The sequence below is a fragment of the Thamnophis sirtalis genome, unplaced genomic scaffold, assembly GCF_051295495.1.
Source record: "Thamnophis sirtalis isolate CommonGarterSnake01/CBP01778 unplaced genomic scaffold, rThaSir2_p1.2 scaffold_9, whole genome shotgun sequence".
Lineage (NCBI taxonomy): Eukaryota > Metazoa > Chordata > Lepidosauria > Squamata > Natricidae > Thamnophis > Thamnophis sirtalis.
The window spans coordinates 59,435,495-59,456,580 of NW_028261389.1; the positions used below are offsets into that span (position 1 = coordinate 59,435,495).

At 38.6% G+C, this 21,086-nt stretch overlaps 1 protein-coding gene across 11 annotated transcripts in view; it reads right to left on the minus strand.

Moving 5' to 3' along the window:
- Window positions 1-21,086, minus strand: part of CADPS2 (calcium dependent secretion activator 2) — a 375,792-nt gene that overhangs the window by 195,543 nt on the left and 159,163 nt on the right. For all 11 annotated transcript variants that reach the window (XM_087723665.1, XM_087723666.1, XM_087723671.1 and 8 more), the window contains exon 7: window positions 8,146-8,257. In XM_087723665.1, coding sequence (XP_087579791.1) covers window positions 8,146-8,257 — 112 coding nt within the window. The remainder of the gene's footprint in view (window positions 1-8,145; window positions 8,258-21,086) is intronic.

Genomic DNA, 21,086 nt, shown 5'->3' on the forward strand with positions numbered 1-21,086 from the left:
TTTTTGATGTTATGTTATGCACACTATTGGTTCAAGAGCAACCATCTTCTTTGTGCAGAATAGGCTTGTCCCAACAGAGATACTGTACTAGTACCTCACAAACCCCTTTCCCCAATAATATTTTCTTAATCATTCATTGAGACTTTTCAGCTAAACCTAATTGATTCTGTGCATGGAAAAGCATCAGTCACTGATGCTGAAAATGAGCCACAGCCAATGAACAGCTTTTCCCAGCACTATCTACATAACTATGTAGACAGTGCCTGCCACCTTCATACTAGGCAGAAAATTCATTGTGTAGATGGCACACCCATATCTCTATGTGTTGTTGTTGTTAGTCGCAAAGTCGTGTCCGATCCCATGGACAACTTTCCTCCAGGTCTTCCTGTCCTTTATCATCCTCCATTTAAGCTCATACCGACTGCTTCTGTGACTCCATCCAGCCACCTCATCCCCTGTTGTCCCTTTCTTCTTTTCCCAGCATGAGGCTCTTCTCCAGTGAGTCCTTCCTTCTCATTAAATGGCCAAAGTATTTGAGTTTCATCTTCAGGATCTGGCCTTCTAAACAGCAGTTAGGGTTGATCTCCTCTAGGATTGACTGGTTTGATCGCCTTGCAGTTGATTGCAGAGTCTTCTCCAGCACTATAATTCAAAGGCCTCCATTCTTTGGCGCTCAGCCTCCCTTATGGTCCAACTTTCACAGCCATACATTGCAACTGGGAAAACCATAGCATTGACTATACACACTTTTGTTGGCAGGGTGGTTTCTCTGCTTTTTAGTATGCTGTCTAGATTTGCCATAGCTTTCCTCCCCAGGAGCAAGCAATAGTTCTATGTGTAAACCTCTAAAAAATGTGAATACCCCTCTATCGTAAGCTGATGTTGCAGGCTGAAGTCATATGCTGCCATCTTATCTTTGACTTTTGTTGCCAACTTCTATGTTTTCCTAGCTAATTTTGTTCACCTATTTTGGCCCTATGAGAATGAACCTGCTCCCTAAGAATCAGGAAGGTTATACACAGATAATGTCTGACCAGCAGTTATTCACTTGACGCTCAATACAATACAACAGATAGCTCCACAGCCTCTGACAGCTGTCTGATTGTCTACTTGTAATAAGGACCACAACAATGAATCCTAAATTGATATCACACCAAGGGGGAAATAAAGATAATGTTGCTTAGCCAGGGCGATTCCCTTCTTCTATACAGAGAACCAGCTGCATCATGAAGTTGTAAAATTCAGATGTATTGATGAAAAATAACCGAGCAGACAGAAATAATAACCATGTAGATTTCGCCATTTATCTGCTCTTCTGACTGGCTCAACAGTAACAAAAAGGAAAGTAAGAAAACATCCTTTGGCACAGATGTTTATATGCCTTGAAGCAATTTAGCCATTTTTTTTATTTTCTACTTCTATGCTCAATTTTTATGCACTGCTTTTTAAAAAAGAGGTACTTACAAACTTTGTCCAGACTTTATGCTATAACATGCTGAGATTCCTTCTGGATACCTACTTTTCATTTTCCCTATGGAAATAAAGGAACTGATTTTATCTGCTGACTTGCACAAAGGCAAAAAGATGCTTCTGTACTCCAAAGGGGTGTGGACTGAACCCTGACCTTCACTAGGGGCCTTTTAAATAAAAGGTTGTTGATGAGAGTGTAACATTTTCCATCTCTAACTGTGGATTGTTAATATATTTCTCTGAACTCCTGCTAATGAATGGAAAACAATTATATTCACTTGAAAAGAAAGGGAAATATTCACTCTCATATCTGTTCACTTTTTCATTCCATTTTCTTTTTTCATTGTGTAAGAAGTACTCAGTTGCAGCAGATGTTTGAACAACATAAAAACTAACTGGGGCCAACCCTGGTTATACCCTCTTGGATGGGAAAGTATAAAGAAATTGGAATGAAAAAACCCCCAACAACCAGCAATCTTATCATGTAGGAAGATAATGGCAAACTACTTTCCTATAGCCAAGAAAAACACAAAGATATGATAACGTAGTCACCAAAAGTAAAAAATGAATGAATATGAATATATGTGTGTGTGTGTGTGTGTGTGTGTGTGTTTGTGTGTGTGTGTGTATAGAAAATATGTGGGCATTTGGTAACTAACCTTCTTTCTTTCTTTCCTTTCTTTTTCTTTCTCTCTTTTCCGCTTCCCCCTCCCTTCCCTCCCTTTTTAAAAAGTATGTATTATGCAAGGAAACAGGAAAAAATAAAGGAAGAAAAGAGAGGGGTACAAAAAATTGGTGCTTCATAATGACTTTTAATGATTCTGTATATGAGGAATACACATACCTTAGAGATACAATCATGTATGTATCTTAATAGATGGGAAAAGCATTAACTTAATGAAAAAAGAAACAGAAAGATCCCACAATAAATCTGACATGATGCTTGTTTAGGATTGTTTAAAACAAATTGTTCAGTTAACCAAGCAAGGTTTATGCTGATTTTTTTTTTGAAACTGCCTTAAGAAATTAAAAATCCATGTGCAATGTGCTTCTTGGATCCCCAAAGAAAGTGGGTAATAATTTACAAAATATTACTAACTTGGCACATCATGCAAGTTCCTCTATAACTGTGAAAATAGCCACTTCTCCTGAGCATCCAGTGGCCATTAGCAAGAGAATTAAGAAATCCCCTCCCTAGAGAACAGAGTATTGGGTGCTACAGTGTAAGTATCCAGCTGTCAAATATCTCCAATCTAATCCCTTTTAATAAATCTGATTAAAGAGTGTAAGCAACTCACAATCTCTTGCCAAGTACTTGATGCTTTGCTTTGTGGAACCAAAAGCTTCCAAAAGCATCACTTGATCTCATGGTATAATAAGAAATGCTAATAAGATTTCTTTTGAGCTTCTTCCACTCACACATACATGATGTGCATATATGCATGCATGCATGTAACGTGTGTAGAGTATAGTGGAAACATCTGAATCCAAATAAAGGAAGACTGGGGTCTCAAAACTTATTTCCTAGAAACTTCCCCGATCTCCCCACATTGGCTACAATTTAGGATAGCAACTTCATAGTTGCTGCTGTAACCACTTATTTTCTGGGAAGGAACCGATCAGTGGTGGTATTCAAATAATTTAACAACCGGTTCCCTGACCCTGACCCTAACCCTAACTCTAATGATTTCTTCCAACAACCAGTTCACCAAACTGCTCAGAAAGTTAACAACCGGTTCTCCCGAAGTGGTGCGAACTGGCTGAATCCCACCACTGCAATCAATCTGATAATCTTTCCCCACTAACTTTTTTGGTATCCTCTATTCTCAGAATTTGACAAAATTGCCTGTTCTACTTTTTGGGAAATCTATAGGTTAGAAATTAAAACATGAAAACAATTATAGTGATGTATCTTCCTGGTCATACATGGAGACGGTTTTAGCCATTCCATCCTGTCCTTGAAGAAGAGAGCAATCTTACCGCATACCACACGATGGGGTTTTGCTACAAATAAATTCTTTTTCTGAGGTAGGTAGCTCACCAAAATATTATAAATAAAACATTTTCCTGCTCAAACTGAAGACTGGAATGCAAGACTGTGATTACAGTTGACAGTTTCCCAGTTTATACAGAAAACTACCCCAAAAGGGATACTTACATAACATAGGAAAAGGTATTAATCCTAGTTCAGATTCCTAAATTTATTACATACGATATATCTTCGAAACTAAAATTCTCTGGAAAATAGATGTTCTATTTTTCTCAATTACCTGGATGTTCTGTAGATTCCTGGCAAATCTAGGTTTTAATAAGAGGCTAAATGAAATAATCTTAGGCTTTTTTCCAGGCCTGATTCATAACTGCCCCTTTGGTTGCTCTTCCAATACTGCCTTTTTTATTTTCAAAGGACCCAAATGATTTATCTCCAGAATAGGAGAGACTGGAGTAAATCTCTGTGTGTATGTGACAAAGAACATTTCTCCCTCATGGATGTAACTGAACATCTGAGACCATCTGGCAAACATCCCAGAGTATTGTGGATGTCTGGCTTGAGGTTACATCCACAACACATGGTTTTGCATGAGAAGCAAATGTACTAGACATCTATAGTACAGTAATATTTTTAAGTTTGCTTTCTCAATTAAGAAAATGATTAAAATACTTTTGACTAGAATATAATATCAGACAGCTTTAAAAGCAAATGGTTCTGTGTATGTAAGAATTAATAATCTTTGGAACAGATGTAAAAGAGTTAGTCTTTGAAACATTAAGAAATATTTAAATTAGCATCACACATTTGGTGTAGAAGCTAGATAATAGGGTGCAATTTAATATAGCAAAGTGGAGGAGTATTGTTGCATGCAGAATTTGGCCTTGGCACTTCTGTTTAAAGCAGATTGGCTTGTCTGAACTGAAGTTCTGAATAGTGAAGTTATTTAGTCAGAGGTGGGTCACATACTGTAACTACCGTTTCACCTGAACTGTTCTGAACCTGTGGCAGCCCACCACTGTATATAGTCCGTATATTTCACCATGGCTCATTTACCACCAAATTGCTTTGACCATTAGTAGTTCAGATTCTTGTAGAGAGCTTAAGCTTGCAATAAATCTATATACTCATTTGAACTGCTTGAGTCTCCTGATTTTTCTGGTGCTTGACAGTCATTCTATGATTGTGGCAGTTCCTTAACCACTGCAAAAAAGGTCCTAAAATTGGGTCAGTCACAACTGACAGTTACAACTGTCATGATTTATGACCATAATAGGAAGGCTCCATTACAGTCGCAAGTCGAGGAACTACCTGTAACAAGTCAGTTAACACAATCAGAAGAATGTCTACCACTTTTACTGCTCCAAATCCACAAGTTCTTAGGGATTTGGAAGTCCTTCCCAGTATACTAGCACAAAGGATGTATTTATTCATTTCAATGAGACATAGGCAAAAATTAATCTAGATGATGATCTCTTCGTTCATAGAACAAGATGCTATTCCCAACAGAAATGTAGCATCACTACTAGTTTTGAATATATGGATAATATTAATAATTCCTACCTTCTGGATAGGGTTGTTGTTATTTTAAATCTATAATCACTTTTGCAAAGATTTCAGGAATACAATAAACCTATTATAGTTTCTCATGCAACCTAGCATACAGTTGAAATCAAGAAAAAATTCCAGCCTATAAAAAAAATCAAGACTGGCTCTTATTTCTCAGTATTAAAAGCCCATATTATTCCAGCAATAGTGTAGTTTAATTTGTATAAGACATCTCCTAAACAGTTATCCTGATTTTTCTTCCTGTACCGCTTCAAGAAACCAAAGAGTCAGTAATAATTGTGTCTTTTAAATAATCTTCTTTTGCTTTGGGAACAGCAGATATTACACAGTAAGGAACAAATTGAACATAAGCAGTGCCCTGCTGGATCAGACCTCAGGCCCATCTTATCCAGCAGCCTGTTCTCACAGTGACCAACTAACTGTGCAAGGAAGTCTCCCAGTAGCCTCCCAGCAAATGGTTTTCAGAAGCAGTCACACTACCATCAAGGCTAATAGTTATTGATCCACATGGCTTTCATGAATCGATCAAAACCTTTTTTTAAAGCCAGTCAAGCTGATAACAAGCACCACATCTGATTCAGGCTATGTTGCTTGCTAAGACTGACAATGCCTCACACAAAGAATTTGCCTTCAAACCAAGTATGATTTAAGTGTTCCATCATGTGCATCTTCTTTAAATACTGAATTGTCTACTGTATAATGATGCGCCTCAATGCTGGAATCAAGTGTTGGAGGCTTTTCCATTTACATTGTTACTTGCTTTTTTCAATTTTCTTCTAATAAGCATGATTTGCAAAGGATCATAACTTAATGTCAATACTTTAACTTCTGATTCCAGGGAATTCTCGTTTAATGACCCTCTTAGAAATTGGCAACTGCTGCTAAGTGAAGCGGTCCTTAATTGGGAAATCAATGCTCAGTGTGCTTTCCAGCTAGAAAGAGACAATACTATACTTACGGTAATTACACACTTTCAGTTTGTGCTTGTCTTCTAACCATTCCTCTGGCCTTTGGAATGCTCAAGTGCTTGCTTACTGTCTTGTTCACATTGAAAGCAATGTGACTACCCCACAGTCTAGGCCTGGGAGCCGTGGGTGTGCTGCACAAATATCTTATAGTAGTCAATTGAAATCTCTTCTTTTTTCCCCACTCTGTGGTGGTGAGGGGTAAAGAGAGAAAAAGCAAGCAATTTCTGAAGGTAATATTAAGGAGATTCTCAGTCATCCAGTTCATGGTTGTCCAAAGGGTGCTTTTTTCAAGAGGCAATTAGACTTTCAAGTTGCAATAGTGATGAAAATCATTCAAGTTGCAATAGTGATGAAAATAACTTTCTTGTACAATTACAATCATTTGAGACCTTTCAAGAGGGAAAGGAATTTGCTCTTTTATGTGTTGAAAGCAATGTGATCATACACTGGTAGTAGGTAAGGGTCAGGGAAAGAAAAGACTACAGAAGGCAACTCGACTTTCTGTTTTTTCTTTGAAATCATTTCACTTCCCACCGAAGAAGCTTCTGCAGCTCTGACGGATGGTGGGAAATGGAAGGATTTATACTTCTTGCAGACAGCTGGTCATTTGCATTATTTTAGCAAGTCATTAAGGCCACATGGAGGTTTATCTGTGTCATCAGGGTCACCTGAGTGGTGCAAATGGGTGTGGAGACTTTTTGGAATTGATGAAAGGACTGTGTGGTAGACGGGAGATAGATGCTGTCGTATCCCCACCATCACCTCTGATGAGGCCATCATTGTCAAAATTGAACAGCCCTCTCTCAGGTGAGCCTGACGACACAGATAAACCTCCAGGTGGTTTTAACAACTTGCTAAAATAATGCAAATGAGTATGTCTGCAAGGAGTATAAATCCTTCCCTTTCCCACCATCCAGTCAGAACTGAAGAAGCTTCTTGGATGAGAAGCAAAACATCTTCAAACAAAAACCAGAAAGTCGAGTTGCCTTCTGTAGACAGTCTTTTCTTTCCCTGACCCTTACCTACTACCAGTGTATGATCACATTGCTTTCAACACATAAAAGAGCAAATCCCTTTCCCTCTTGAAAGGTCTCAAATGATTGTAAATGTACAAGAAAGTTATTTTCATCACTATTGCAACTTTGAATGATTGGTAAGTAAGGAATACCTGGATTTTATTCTATTAATTTCATACATCATGTTTTTAAAATTACTGTTTTATCTCAAATGAGCTGTAAAGTACCCAGATACTCCAAGTGGAGACTTGATTAAAATTCAAATATAACTAGTCCTCATTTAGCAACTCACTCATTTAGTGACTGTTTGAAGTTATACAATGATGAAAATGTAATCTTACAACCAGTCCTTATATTTCTGACTTTACAGGTCTGTAAAGCAAAGAATCTGAATTAAGATCATAAGCACAGTCAGGATTTCATTTAGCAACCCTTTCACTTCATGACCAAGTTGCTGGTCCCAATTGTGGTCATTAAACAAGGATAATATGTACCTGATGCAGTGGCATTTTAAAGGGGTCAAAAAAAACCCCAATGCATCCTATTTTATTGTCTTCCCCTCACCAATATATTGCTGAACAAATACTGAGCACATAATAACTGAAACTTGTTACAACCAAAGGTATAATCTTGATTCACCTTTCCCAACTTCTTCTCCCGATGTTTTGGTAGTACAATTCCCAAATTTTCAGAAAGTATCATTTTGGCTGGAAATTCTGAAGTTACTATTCTGACATATCTGGAGAAGGCTAGCTAGCTTATTTATTTTTTGAGATCTTCACTAGCAAAAAAAGAAAAAGATTAAAGCTTAACACACAGTTCAAAACCAGTATATCTAGTATCTATTTTTAATAGGTATAACGTTACTTTTTACACAGAAAGTACCAGGTTCACCCTTTCAGAGATAAAGTAAACATGAATTACTGACAAATTCTATTTTACATTTATGAATTGCATAGAACAAACATCTTGCCATTCTCCATACATTCTGGATACAGCTCATTAATAATTTGTTATCTACAAATTTTCACTGCAAGTCTGAAACTGATACATATTTATGGGGTTCACAAAGAAACTTATAGCAGTTACCCTCTGAGTATTTCATACTAGTAAAAGAGCTGTTAACACTCACCCTTCCTAGCTCTTTATCTTCAAGTGCCAGGACCCCTGTGCTTTCTGTAAAAAGTTTCACTTTGACGACAGGCCGAGGATGGGTTGTGGTAAAATCCCCTTGGGTTCCCCATCTGTAACAACAACAAAATTGTGACATTCATAATCCAAGCCCATTAAGGGTAAGTGGCACTCTGGGTTTCAATAAACCAATGCAGGATTTTCACCTCCCTACAGATGTATTGAGTAGAAATCTACATCTAAACATTAAGTTTTGAGAGTGGCAGAGGCTTAAGGATTTTTCAGACATTAGTTTTGCAATTAAAAACCATTCAATGTGGCAGATGGCATGATGAAAGATTAATTATACAACGAGTATACAACAAAAAGTGGATAGATTTGTGTAAATTGTTTGGGATAAATTTGATTTTTTTCCCATTAGAATAGACTAAAGATATGAACACCAATGGTGTTAAAGATGTTTTTTCAAATATTCTGCAGCTGTCTAGTACAATGTTGTGAGTTGCACCTAATGCGGTGTTGATGAACCCATGACACACATGTCAAAGGTGACCACACACCATGCCACTTCTGCTGACACATGTCCTCTAAGGCAGGGGTCTCCAACCTTGTCAACTTTAAGACTGGTGGACTTCAACTCCCAGAATTCCCCAGGCTGGGGAATTTTGGGAGTTGAAGTCCACCAGGCTTAAAGTTGGCAAGGTTGGAGACCCCTGCTCTAAGGCCTCTGAAAATCTAGCTGTCATTATCACATGATTTTCTGAGGCTGGACAAGCCCAGGGAGAGCAGGGCCCAGTCATTGCAAGGCCTCTATAAAAAAAATCACACAGGAATGGGGCATGCTTTCCCGCCTTGTTGGGACACTGCGAGGCCACGTAATGGCATTCTCTCATTCAGCATTTCAACAGCTACAACCCGAAAATAGATCATCATTAATAGCATTTCATCAGTTACAGCCTGAAAATAGTTTTCTTTTTAAAGACTTGTTTTGATAGAACCCAGTCACAGTCACTGGTAGTGACTTTCCTGTTTTGCTTGTCTCGGAAAACAAAGGAGAGTCTTCCATAAAACAATTGCCATCTGCTGGGAGCTAGAAGCTTTTTTCTTTTCTGTGGCACCTTCTGCCCCGAGACCTCCATTCTCCTGGCCTTCTGTGAAGCTTTGAAGACCTGGCTTTTCCCTCAAGGCTGAGGATAGATGACTGCACATTAGAAGTTTGACTCGGTGCCAGTGTCTTTCCCCCCCCCCATTTTTAATGTTTTAATCTGTTTAGCTTTATAGTTTTAATAAAAAAAATGAATATGTAACCACTTTTCAAAAACCTTGCCAAGAAAAACTGCGGGGACATGTCTAGGCACTCTCCAAGAATTGGACATGATTGAACAGAAGAAAAAAAGAAACCAAATAACTCCTGTATCGCCAAAGCAGTCATCATCTGAAACATGTTGCTGATATTATTCTGCACTTTATTCCTACATCCTAGTAATTTAGCTCTGCAACTTGATAGCAATAGCACTTAGACTTATATACCATTTCACATTATATACCATTTCACAGTGCTTTACAGTCCTCTCTAAGAGGCTTACAGAGTCAGCATATTGCTCCCAACAATCTGGGTCCTCATTTTACCGACCTTGGAAGGGTGGAAGGCTGAGAGAACCTTGAGTAGGAGAGAACTGCCGAATTGCAGTAGCAGAAGTAGCCTGCATTCTAACCACTGAGCCACCACGGCTCATATGTGAGGGCCATGGAGGATGGACTTTGTAATACTCAAAACATGGTTTTTATAGTACTGTTGCATTGGGTAATTAACATGGGTTTTCTTGTATTTTAAATTTGCTTTTTAATTGTACAGCTAATAATTTCCCATAAACTTCAACCATAAATAAAAGGTCTCTCTTTCAGAAGCCAGGAGAACATTCAAGACATTTTAGATAACAGTTTCATTTTAAGCTATTCTCAAGCCTCCATGAACAAAATAATAATAATAGTCAAGCCAACCTTGGGAAGTGCTGAGAATGTATGTTACACAAACCCATTTTTCCTTTGCAAATGTTTCTTTGCTCTTTTCTATGGCTATGCTCCCATATTAATGGATACTTCAATTCTTGTGATGAAACTGGACAGATGACTGTTTCTAAACCAATCAACTTCTGCCCTGTTCTTTGTTGGCATAACTATAAAAATAAATGTAAGCCATTTTCCCCGTTCCCCCTTTTCATAGAGAAACTCCACTTTATCAGAGTATGCAAGGCAAGAATGGTTAGAATATGAAAGTTCTGTCAAAGAGGAAGATGACTGGTGGAATTGGCTTATCAGCTGGCTACCCAATTTTGCATGGCCCAAAAACATTTTTATTATTCTTGTGTTAATTATAACACGGTTTATTTGTTGTGCTTACTGGCAAAGTTTATCCACCATTATTAGTTGTTGTAAGGATTTGATCCCAAAGACTAAGTTATTGGGTGATTCCTCTCAGTCAAAGCTTTAAAAAGACTCAAAGGTGGGAAATGAAGGACTCAGGTTGGAATTAGGAAAGTTTGTTAAAGGAATTGCTGACACAGAAAGTTGCAGCTGTGATGAGCGTAACAACGGTGGGACACTACTGCCTAGCAACCAGAAAATTACAAGTAAGAAGGATACACAATGTGCTAAGGCACGTAGATATATAAACTTTATAACCTCTAGCTCAGTGTTTCTCAACCTTGGCAACTTGAAGATGTCCGGACTTCAACTCCCAGAATTCCCCAGCCAGCGGATTCCTCATATCTGCTGGTCTTTATTGGCTTTGATGCTAGGCTAAAACCCATTTTGGGTACAACACATGTATAGTTAAAGTTTTCTATTGCAGTAGAACTTCATGGCTGTCCAGTGTATACTTTAGGAAAATGCTGGGGTGGGGTGGGGGGAAATAAGGAGAATATGATACAAATTGTTGTTGTTCCTTCATGTCAGTGTTGATGCCTGGACAACTTGCTGCAGTTTTCTTGACAAGGTGTCATAAATGGTTTGCTACTGTTTCCTTTCAGGAGCTCAGAGACAGTGACTGACTCCAAGGTTAGGCGTAATGCCTAAGCCGGGATAGAACTCACAGCCTCTTGGTTTATAGTCTGTTTTCTTAACTACTTGCACTAAATAAGTAACAACTGCTATAACTAACATTGAAAACAAATTACTTTAAGAAAAGACAAGCTTCTATGTACGTATTTTGTATGTAAATACTATGGCCATAATTATGTTTTCCATAATTTGCAACCTTCCTTAAAGACAGTAATTAACAAATGGTATCAACGTCATAAAATTTGACTCATGGAAGAGTCATCTAAATAGCAAATTTCTTCTTTAAGTTGACTGGTCTCCATGACACAGAATTAAGTCTATTTTACATTAGCATATGCAATGTTTTCTTATGTATCAAGCTTGTCTGCAACTGTTCCAGAAAGCATTTATGTGTTTTTCAGATTACTAGTTTTGATTTCCCCCCCAAAGCATTTAACCATCTGTGAACTATCATAATATGCATTTATTCTGTTGCAAGGGTTGGGTGCCTGAGCGACAAAATACTGCCATCTCTTCTTACACAAGGATGAAGCAATTACAACATGTCAATCACTGCAGATTTAATTCTAATAGAGTTCTGAGATGATGCTGAGAAAAAAAGACAGGGAATGCAAGGAAAAGAAAAAATTGGTGGAGAAGGAATAAAGCTTATTTAGGATGGTTTTCTGAAAGAGACAGGAGGGAGGGTTTTCTGACAGGAGGGAGGATATACAAACACAAAACATAGCGAATCTACATATTCTTAATATAATAGATAGATGCATAAACTGAACTGGCATCCAACTTAATGAAGCTAGGCTATTTTCGTGACTCTTATCACCAAAACATTGCTGTTTTGAAATAAGCCCAACATCATCTACTTTTCTTGAATCCATTTTGTTAAATAGTCAAATTCTACAATGCAAATGTTTATAGCATGATGCAGAGTTAAATTGGAAACAGATATTCTCTTCGCTTCTATTTACTACAAGGATTATTAAAGCCAGTTTCTATTTCTTTTGCTTCACTGTGGTACACTGAAAAGTGTCTTTGTGCAGTATATTCCTTGTGGTGTTTTTAGCTACACTGATCAATAGGAGACACTATGTGACCAGTTTTATTGTACTGAGGCTCATCAGATATGTGTAGTAGTTGTTATACCTTGGGGTATAATACCCATTATGGAGGTAGAACATCTATAGGGAATAAGATCTGTAAATTCATTGTGATGTCCAAATAGGACAAAAACAGTCACATGGTGTTTCCTGGAGGTCAATGTAACAGAAAACAAAAAAAACCACATATCTCTATTTCTGTGCTTTGAGAGTTCAAGGGAAGGCGGACTGTATATACAATTCTAACAATTTCTATATAAACCTCTCTGCAATGACTAAGCATCTGGACCTAGGTACCTCCTAAACTAATGCCCTGTATATAGTCAACTGAAATGAAAAGGCCCATGAATTCAATTCTCAGTAGGGGGTTTGAACCTCACAGAATAACAAGCTTCCTATAGTAGGTAGGCATGCAACATTAGGATTGCATTAAAGAAAGGACAAAAATTAGGCAACAAGGAGGATGGACATTATGAGATGGGATAGATCATAGCATACCTCCAAGGCAGAGCTAAAAATTCAATTTCTTTTCTGAATGTGAACCCAAAATTCAATAGTAGACTTAAGAAGTGCTCTAATATGTGTGTCATAAAATAGAATATTGGTTTGGAAGATGCTCATGCTGTATATTTATTAAATGAAAGAGTTTTGGCTTGAAGTATAATAACAAGTCTCATATGCATCATGCTATAGATACTAGGAACATATTCTCTCTCTCTCTCCTCTCTCTCTCCCTCTCTCTCTCTCTCTCTCTCTCTCTGTATGCATGCATGCATGCCAGGGGTGGGTTCCTGCCAGTTCTAACCCCTTCAATAAAAGAGGTTCCACAAATCTACCGTGCCATTTAGAACAGGTTCCAGCTGCTATCCCCCACCCATCCGCACCACGCTTGCCCCGCCCGCCGCTCACTGATTGGCTGGCTCACCAATTCCCCCCCCCCCCACCTCTAAGAGTCCTATCTAAACCATAAAGTCTTAAGCTGTCAAGTTTTAACATCCCTGGGGGTTTTTTCTACAGGGTTAGGGGTGCAAGGGTCTTGTAACTTGACAGCTTTAAGACTTGCACAGTTCAATGCCAGAGTTCCTGAGCCAACATGACTGGAGAAGGAATTTTGGGAGTTGAAGTCCACAAGTCTTAAAGCTGTCAAGTTTGAACACCCCTGGGTTTTTTTTTCTAAAGGGTTAGGGGTGCAAGGGTCTTGTAACCTGTGTGCTTCAAATGCCAGAGTTTCTGAACCAACATTTTGGTTGCTAAGCAAGAGCGTTGTTAAGTGAGTTTCACCACATTTTACAAGTTGGTTATGCCCACCCAGTCACATGGCTGGCAAGCCACTCTCACAAAGCAGGCCACACTTACAGAAGAGGTTCAAAAAATTTTTGAAACCCACCGCTGATACGTACGTACATACGTACATACATATAAAACCACTACACAGTTTTGTTGAGATGTTGTAATGCATACAATAATTTAATATTTCAAATGTTATTTACTTATGTTCTCCACAATAATACAAATCTAACAGCTGCAGTGTTTATTGTAGTAATTTTATTTTAGTGACATCTGCAAACACTGTGTTGACCAGGATAACTTGATTCAGCAAAGATTGAAAAAAATATCCAAACTACTAAAATCAGTGTTAAGTAAGATTCTCTAGCTTTTTCATAGTATTGTGGGATTTATATTGGATTAGGAATCTGAAATTTTATTTTTATACAGAATGAAATAAAGAGAGGAATAAACATTGTGAACTGAGAACTGAAGTGTAAGAGCAACATGTAGGCATATCCTTATCTGTCCAGATATTGAAGGGGACATTCCAGAACATTAGAACTGAGAACTTTTCTCAAGGCTAGAGGCTGATGTACAGGTAGTCATCCAGTTATGACCAGTCACTTAGTGATCATCTGAAGCTACAATGGACCTCCTTGGGGATACTTATGTCCTGGTTTTAAATTTCCAACAGTTGCCTCTCCTCAGGTCACATACCATTTGCAGCATCCCCCAGTCAAATGACTGCATTTTATATTGGCATTTACTTCTAGTTTTTGGCAAAACTACTCAATAGCAAAACATGGGTTTGCTTAATGACTGTGCCATTCACCTAGCAACCACAATATATGCTTAGTGACAGCCAAAAAAAGATGATAAAATAAGGGCGGTCATGTGAGTGACCAATTTACGATTATCACAAGTTACGACCATTATGGATAGGCTCCATTATGGCCATAACCTGAAGACTATCTATAGAGGAACAGTAACAAAGCTTTGAAGAAAATAGATGCCAGCTCGTTAAGGGTACAAGAGGTCAGGAAATAGATATTAGAACTTTTATTTTATTGATACACTGCAGGCTATAATAATCTTGATAGCCTGACAGCATTTCTCTTTCCCCACTCTTAAACTAAAGAGACAAAGCAGAACGATCTTGAATTCCTTTCTTACACTCTCTGGATTTCCTGGGTTAAATCCAAGTCATTTTCCTCATGGTTTCTGCCTACAGATGGTCCTCAACTTATGACCACAATTGAGCCAAAATTCTGTTGCTAATTGAGACAGTTATTAAGTGAGTTTTACTCTGTTTTGTGATCTTTCTTGCCAGGGTTGTTAAGTGAATTACTGCAGTTGTTAAGTTATGAGCATGGCTGTTAAGTGAATTTGGCTTCCTCATTGACTTTGCTTGTCAGACGGTCGCAAAAGGTGATCACAAGACCCTGGGACACCACAACTATCATAAAAATGAAGTAGTTGCCAAGCACCCAAATTTTGATCACATGACCAGACAGTGGTGGAAAAATATACAGTACTCATAAATCTATATACTACTAAAACTCTCATTCCCATAACTTTTAACTGGCAAAACATTGCATCGTAGGGCAACAAATTATTTAGCCTCAAATTGGCTAAGTTAAAGAATGATTCCAAACTCTGGGATCCCTAACTCCAAATGAAACAAAATTTGGGAAAGTTGTGGCAGGAAGGGAGGGGAGGGAGGAACAGGGAGGAAGGAATGGAGGAATGAGGAGGAACACATTCCTCCTCTGCTCCCCCTGCATGTCTTCCCTGACCTGCTCAGCACCTCTTGGGCGTCCCTATACACCCCCTGTGCCCCTTCCCTGACTCATGCAGTACCTCATGCTCACTCCTCAATCATCCCTGATTCACATCATTCATTGCATACCTTTCCTGACCCATGTAGCACCTCTTCTGGACCCCTATGCACCCTATCTGACCCACTTGATATCTCTTACATGCACCCTTCCCCACCCACATGGCACACCTTGTGCACCCATGTATCACTCCCACCCTCTACTTTCATGCACTCCTTGCTTCCTCCCCACCTGGCAGTTGCCACTTATTCCCTGGTGTTCTTAGACTTGCAACTTTCTACTGGCTTCTCCACAAACTATTGAGAAGCCAGCAAGAATTTTACAGAGGGGGGGGGGGGGAGGAGGAAGGAAGGAAGGAAGGGAGGGAGGGAGGAAGGAAGGAAGGAAGGAATTGAAATTGTTTTAACAAAATGTAGCTTATTGCACTTACATTTTTGTTAAAACTAATTTTTCACTCACAAATATAGTCTACTGATCTACTCATTTTGATTTATGAGCAGCCTGGTACATTCCTCTGGATATGGAATACCACACTCAACACAGCCCAATGTTGAAGTGTGCTGAATTATGGAATCAACAGAATAGTTTCAAAGCAACTAGCTACTTAGATGTACTTATTGTACATAATTATTTTTAAAAGCTTTTCTACTATTATACTTTAATATTTTAGTCCCAGTTATTCTCAAGGGCACAATTAAGAGGAGTTTTTATGTGAAGAAGTTATATCTTGGAAAGTTATGCTTAGGTTACATTTTTGCCTACACTTAACTATACTGTATTTTCTACAGAGACTGTAGACAATAGCCATAATAACAAGCAGCATGTGCTAGTACCCAACATCTCATGGAACCTCTAACCAAATAAACACAGACACAGACACAACTCAGCCTGCAAATCTAAGTTTGGTTGCACTACGTGAATATTTAATTTTTTTAAAAAAAGCTTGTCTACTGTCTGTAACTTTACTTATTGCATTAAATCTCTATAAATTATTAATATTTGTGACATTGGTTAGTGACCATAATACTAAAGTTTTGGTTCACCTCTGATATACATCAGTGAGTATCAATGAACCAATTCTCTAACAAATGCCATTCTCTGCTTAAAAACTTGCACCACCTAGCATATTTTCAGGAAGACTGGAATCAATCTTAAAAAGTTTAGCTTAGGAAAACAACCTATAAAACTCTGTATATTCCATATTGAAATATAGAAAGTTCCATATGGTGCATGTTTCCCAGTATTTTTTAAAAATACAAACAGCAAGAACAGCAACAAACCCTTGAGTGGATGGGGAAAAATACAGGATGAATCAATTAAACCTAAATCCAGTCTCTATTAATTATTTTACCAAATGTTACCACACAGAAGTTTTAAATACGCAAGCACTTCTGCATAATTCTGTTATCCTACTCTGACATTCATTAAGCACTTGCCAAATGTTGCAGCCTTCATCATCATTCATGATAAAATATTTATGAGAAAGAAAATTAAAATGGTTTAAAAATCCAGTGGGCATTCCAGTACTCAAGCTCTATTTTATTCCAGAATGACAGAGTTAATAATGGAGAATAAAATGCTCAAGACTAGTTGTACAAGGAGATGGGAATCCCTGTTGTTTGAAAGCAACAGACTGATGCATTGCTCCATGAGCTCAACTTCAATGAAAGTGTTCTCCTAACTGAGAGTGGAGAGAAAAGGTCACTATCATATGCTGGTGGCCTTTTGAAACCTTAAAAAAGCAGAAAACTGCTGGGAAGGTGACATAAAAGTATTTCACATACTTTTAGAAAGCTTTAATATGGCTGAAATTGAAAAGAGCCGAACAGCCTTATTTTAAGAAGAATCCTCAGCAAAACAACAACAGTAGAGTGTTTCTGAAATATATTTGCCTGATAGATATGTTTTGTATGTCCAATTTTAAAAGAGATCATGGATCATATTTATACTCTAGCAAAGGAGACACAATATAGATTATATTTTTTTTTAAAGAACCAGTCCAACTAATATGATACAGGGCAATCAGATGTGTCTGTTACTCCTTATATTTTTTTCGCAATGTAGCATGTCAGTTTCAATAATATTATTTTAACTATATAATCTTCATAATAATCACAGGGCTGTCTTAACACATGGACCTGATGGGCACTTGCCCGTGGGCCTGAGCACAGGGGCTCCATATTAATCTCTGTATGTTAACCCTTCAATGTACCTTGTATCATATAAATACAGCAACTGTATGGCTTACCGAGTATTATTGTGTTTTTCAAGCCTCGTGTCTTGTTCAAATGTTTATCAAGTTGATTAGTTGTTGCTGCACAGCATGTTTCAACAACGATTTTGTTGATGTGCCAATAAAATAAATATATGTTTAATTTTATCAACCATTTACATTTTTATTCCTGTGAGTAATTGTCGTAGGGGCCCCGAGTACACTGCTTTGCCCAGGGCCCATAATGTTGTTAAGACGGCCCTGAATAATCATACCATATGTCAGCTTCTGCTTTGCTGTCGCTTCAGCTGCCATGAAACGGGGAGGGAGGGCATGGTATTTGGGAGGGGTTACTCATTGTGCTGGAGGAAAGTTCTGGAGTTCATCGACTGTTCGGACTGCACATGCGTAGGTGTTTCCCGCCTGGACTAACGGCACCGACATTCCATCTTCGTGATGCCTTTTGAAGTTATCTCACACCTGACACTTGAAAGACTTATGATTGGGCTGGGATAGTGATGGTGATGCCAAGGGGTGGGGAATGGGCTATTCTATATATCAACTGCTTTCGCGCCTAAATAACCAGACTTCGCTATGCATTCTCTTAAACCATTTTTAATTAGTAAAAGTACATTTGATTTCTACGAATGGAGTCTCATGGTTTTCCTTTCCTAATTAATAAATGGAGAAGATCTGACACCATATAATAAACAAAGTTGTTTGTTGAGATTAAATTTAGCTAATAGATGAGATGCTTGTAATGAATCTTAGACCAGTCTCATTAAAAAAGAACCAGTTTGGTCTAGTGATTAAAGTACCAGGCTAGAAACCAGAGTTTTATGAGCCACGGTTGCGCAGTGGTTAGAGTGCAGTACTGCAGGCTACTTCTGCTGATCACCGGCTGCCAGCAGTTTGGCAGATCGAATCTCACCAGGCTCATGGTTGACTCAGCCTTCCATCCTTCCGAGGTTAGTAAAATGAGGACCCAGATTGTTGGGGGCAATATGCTAACTCTGTAACCCACAGAGAGGGCTGTAAAGCACTATGAAGTGGTATATAAGTCTAAGTGCTATTGCTATTGCTAAATTCTAGTCCTGCCTCAGGCATGAAAGCCAAGTGGGCAACTCTGGGACAATCATTCCCTCTCAGCCAAATCCACCTCACAGGGCTGTTTTGCAGAAAATAGGAGGAGGAAGAATTAGTTTGTGACTTCATTGCTTTGAATTATTTATAAAAATGATAAAGGCAGGATATAAATAAATAAATAAATCTGCATGATCCTGATTCTCACTTTAGCGCCATTTTAGGAAAAGTAAGATTTACTGTTTTTTTCATAGATTTTCAGTATAAATCCTCATTGGCATTAGAAATGATTGCAAGAGATTTGTGAGGCATGATTCCTGTTCAAAATGTCAACTTCTTTTATTAAAGGTCATGATATTCATAGTTTACTTATATCAACAGTTTTGCAACCTGCATTTCTCTGCACTATCTCTAACAGCACCAGAAGCCATAGCCTTAGGCTGTTCTTATGCACGGACACAATGTGTGAGTAAGGAAGCCATCTATGAATGCCACTTACTACATTCTCAGGTGAACCCAATCCACCATGGATGCCCAGTGAAAGCAAATATAGATTCCCACAACTTCAGTGCTGCAGTGCAAAAGCCCACAAGTCTTCTCTTTAGGGGAAAAAGAGAAGTGAACAAACCAGGGGTGGGTTTCGGCTTCTTCTACTGCCGGTTCACTCAGGGATGCGCTTTGGGTGCGTTATGCACGCTTGATGCGCTATGTGTACATGTGCAGTAGGTAAAAATGCTTCTGGGCAGGCACAGAAGCAAAAAACAAGATGGCGCTGCCATAGGCATCGCCGATAAAACCGGTTTGGGGACATGGCCGGCTGAGTTACTACCTACTCAGCCGAACCAGTCTGAATTGGTAGGAACCCACCTCTGGAACAAACATTGAAGTCCAACTTTTCTTTTCAATAGTTCAGATCTATTAGGCCAATCTTTCAAAAGATCAGGCAATATTCCTGCGTATGGAAAAGAAAATCATTTTTCCTGTCCACATTATCTAGCAGCTTATGGTTCCTCTTATCAGTTATTTCATATTTTCAGTCCAAATGGATGAACAAGAGAAGGGAATATGAGAAAGGTACATTCTTTTTTTTCTTAAATGATCCAGATCAAGAGAGCTGCACATTTTAAAACAAAAATGTTAATGTTTTATTGTGGCATGGAAAGCTAGTAACTGGTACTCTGAAATTTTAAATTATACATTGCAGTTAAGGCACTATGTTGGCAAGCATGCTGAAAAAGAATAAAAAAAAATTCACCACCATTTTGCTGTTCCAACATCATGCTACTAGAATTCAGTGGTATAATGCCTGATTTTGTTTCACCTCTGGTGTGAATTTTTTGAATGACAGTGGCAAAACGCTCCCATTCCCAGCCTAACCCTCCCCCCCTTGCTATGCCAATCAAATGCCTTTTAAAATACAAGTAGTGATGGGACAATACATCACAGCCCCCTCATCCCATAGTTACCTGCCTCTGAGCTACCTGATTTATTGATCAGCTCTTCCTACATTTCTGTTCCTTTTCCCATTTCTTTCCCTCTAACTACAGATAGTCCTTGACTTATGATTGGTTGTTTATTGACAATTAAGAGTTATGATGGATCCCCCCAAAAAGGTAATTAGGATCTGGATTCAAAGTTTCAGTGGCCACCCCATCAGTCACGTGATTGCATTTTGGGCATTTGGAAACCAGATGTTTGCAGCATCCCAGCGTCATGGACCATGATTTATGGTTTCTGGAAAAAATGCCCGTTGCACACAATGGTTCAGTTAACGACAGCAGATTCACTTAGCAATTGCTACAAAAAATGTCATAAAATCAGATGAGTCACAGGATGATGCACTGAATAATCAGAATGACTTAGGGTGGTAATTCTGGGTTCAATTAGAGCTGTAAGTTGAGGACTACCTATACTCCCTTTTTTCTTTATTACACTGGTTTCATTTTCACCATCCTATCTTTCTTTGTTAAGTTTTTCTTGCTTTTCCCTCCCTTTCCCTTCTGTTTTTTTAAACATGTCATTCATAGAGAATGTCCCTATCTTTAGCAATTAAGAAACTAAAGCAATAATCCACATCTGTACACAGATGTGCAGATGACACCTATTGCTACCACTCTTACATGTTGGATGTGGACATTCATACAAATCACAGTTCGAGATCATTTCTCTTCTTATTCACAATACCAGTGATGGCTAACCTTTTTGGCTCTGAGTGCCAAAAGTGTGTGTGTATGCACCCATAATGCTATGTGCATGCGCACCCCGCATGCACCCCATCCCTGGGCATGTGTGTACCACCCCCATGCGCAACCTTCCCCCCTGCCCATGCATGCACATCTCCCGCATTTGCCCTGCATGCACGGCAGACCCAAAAATCAGCTGGTCG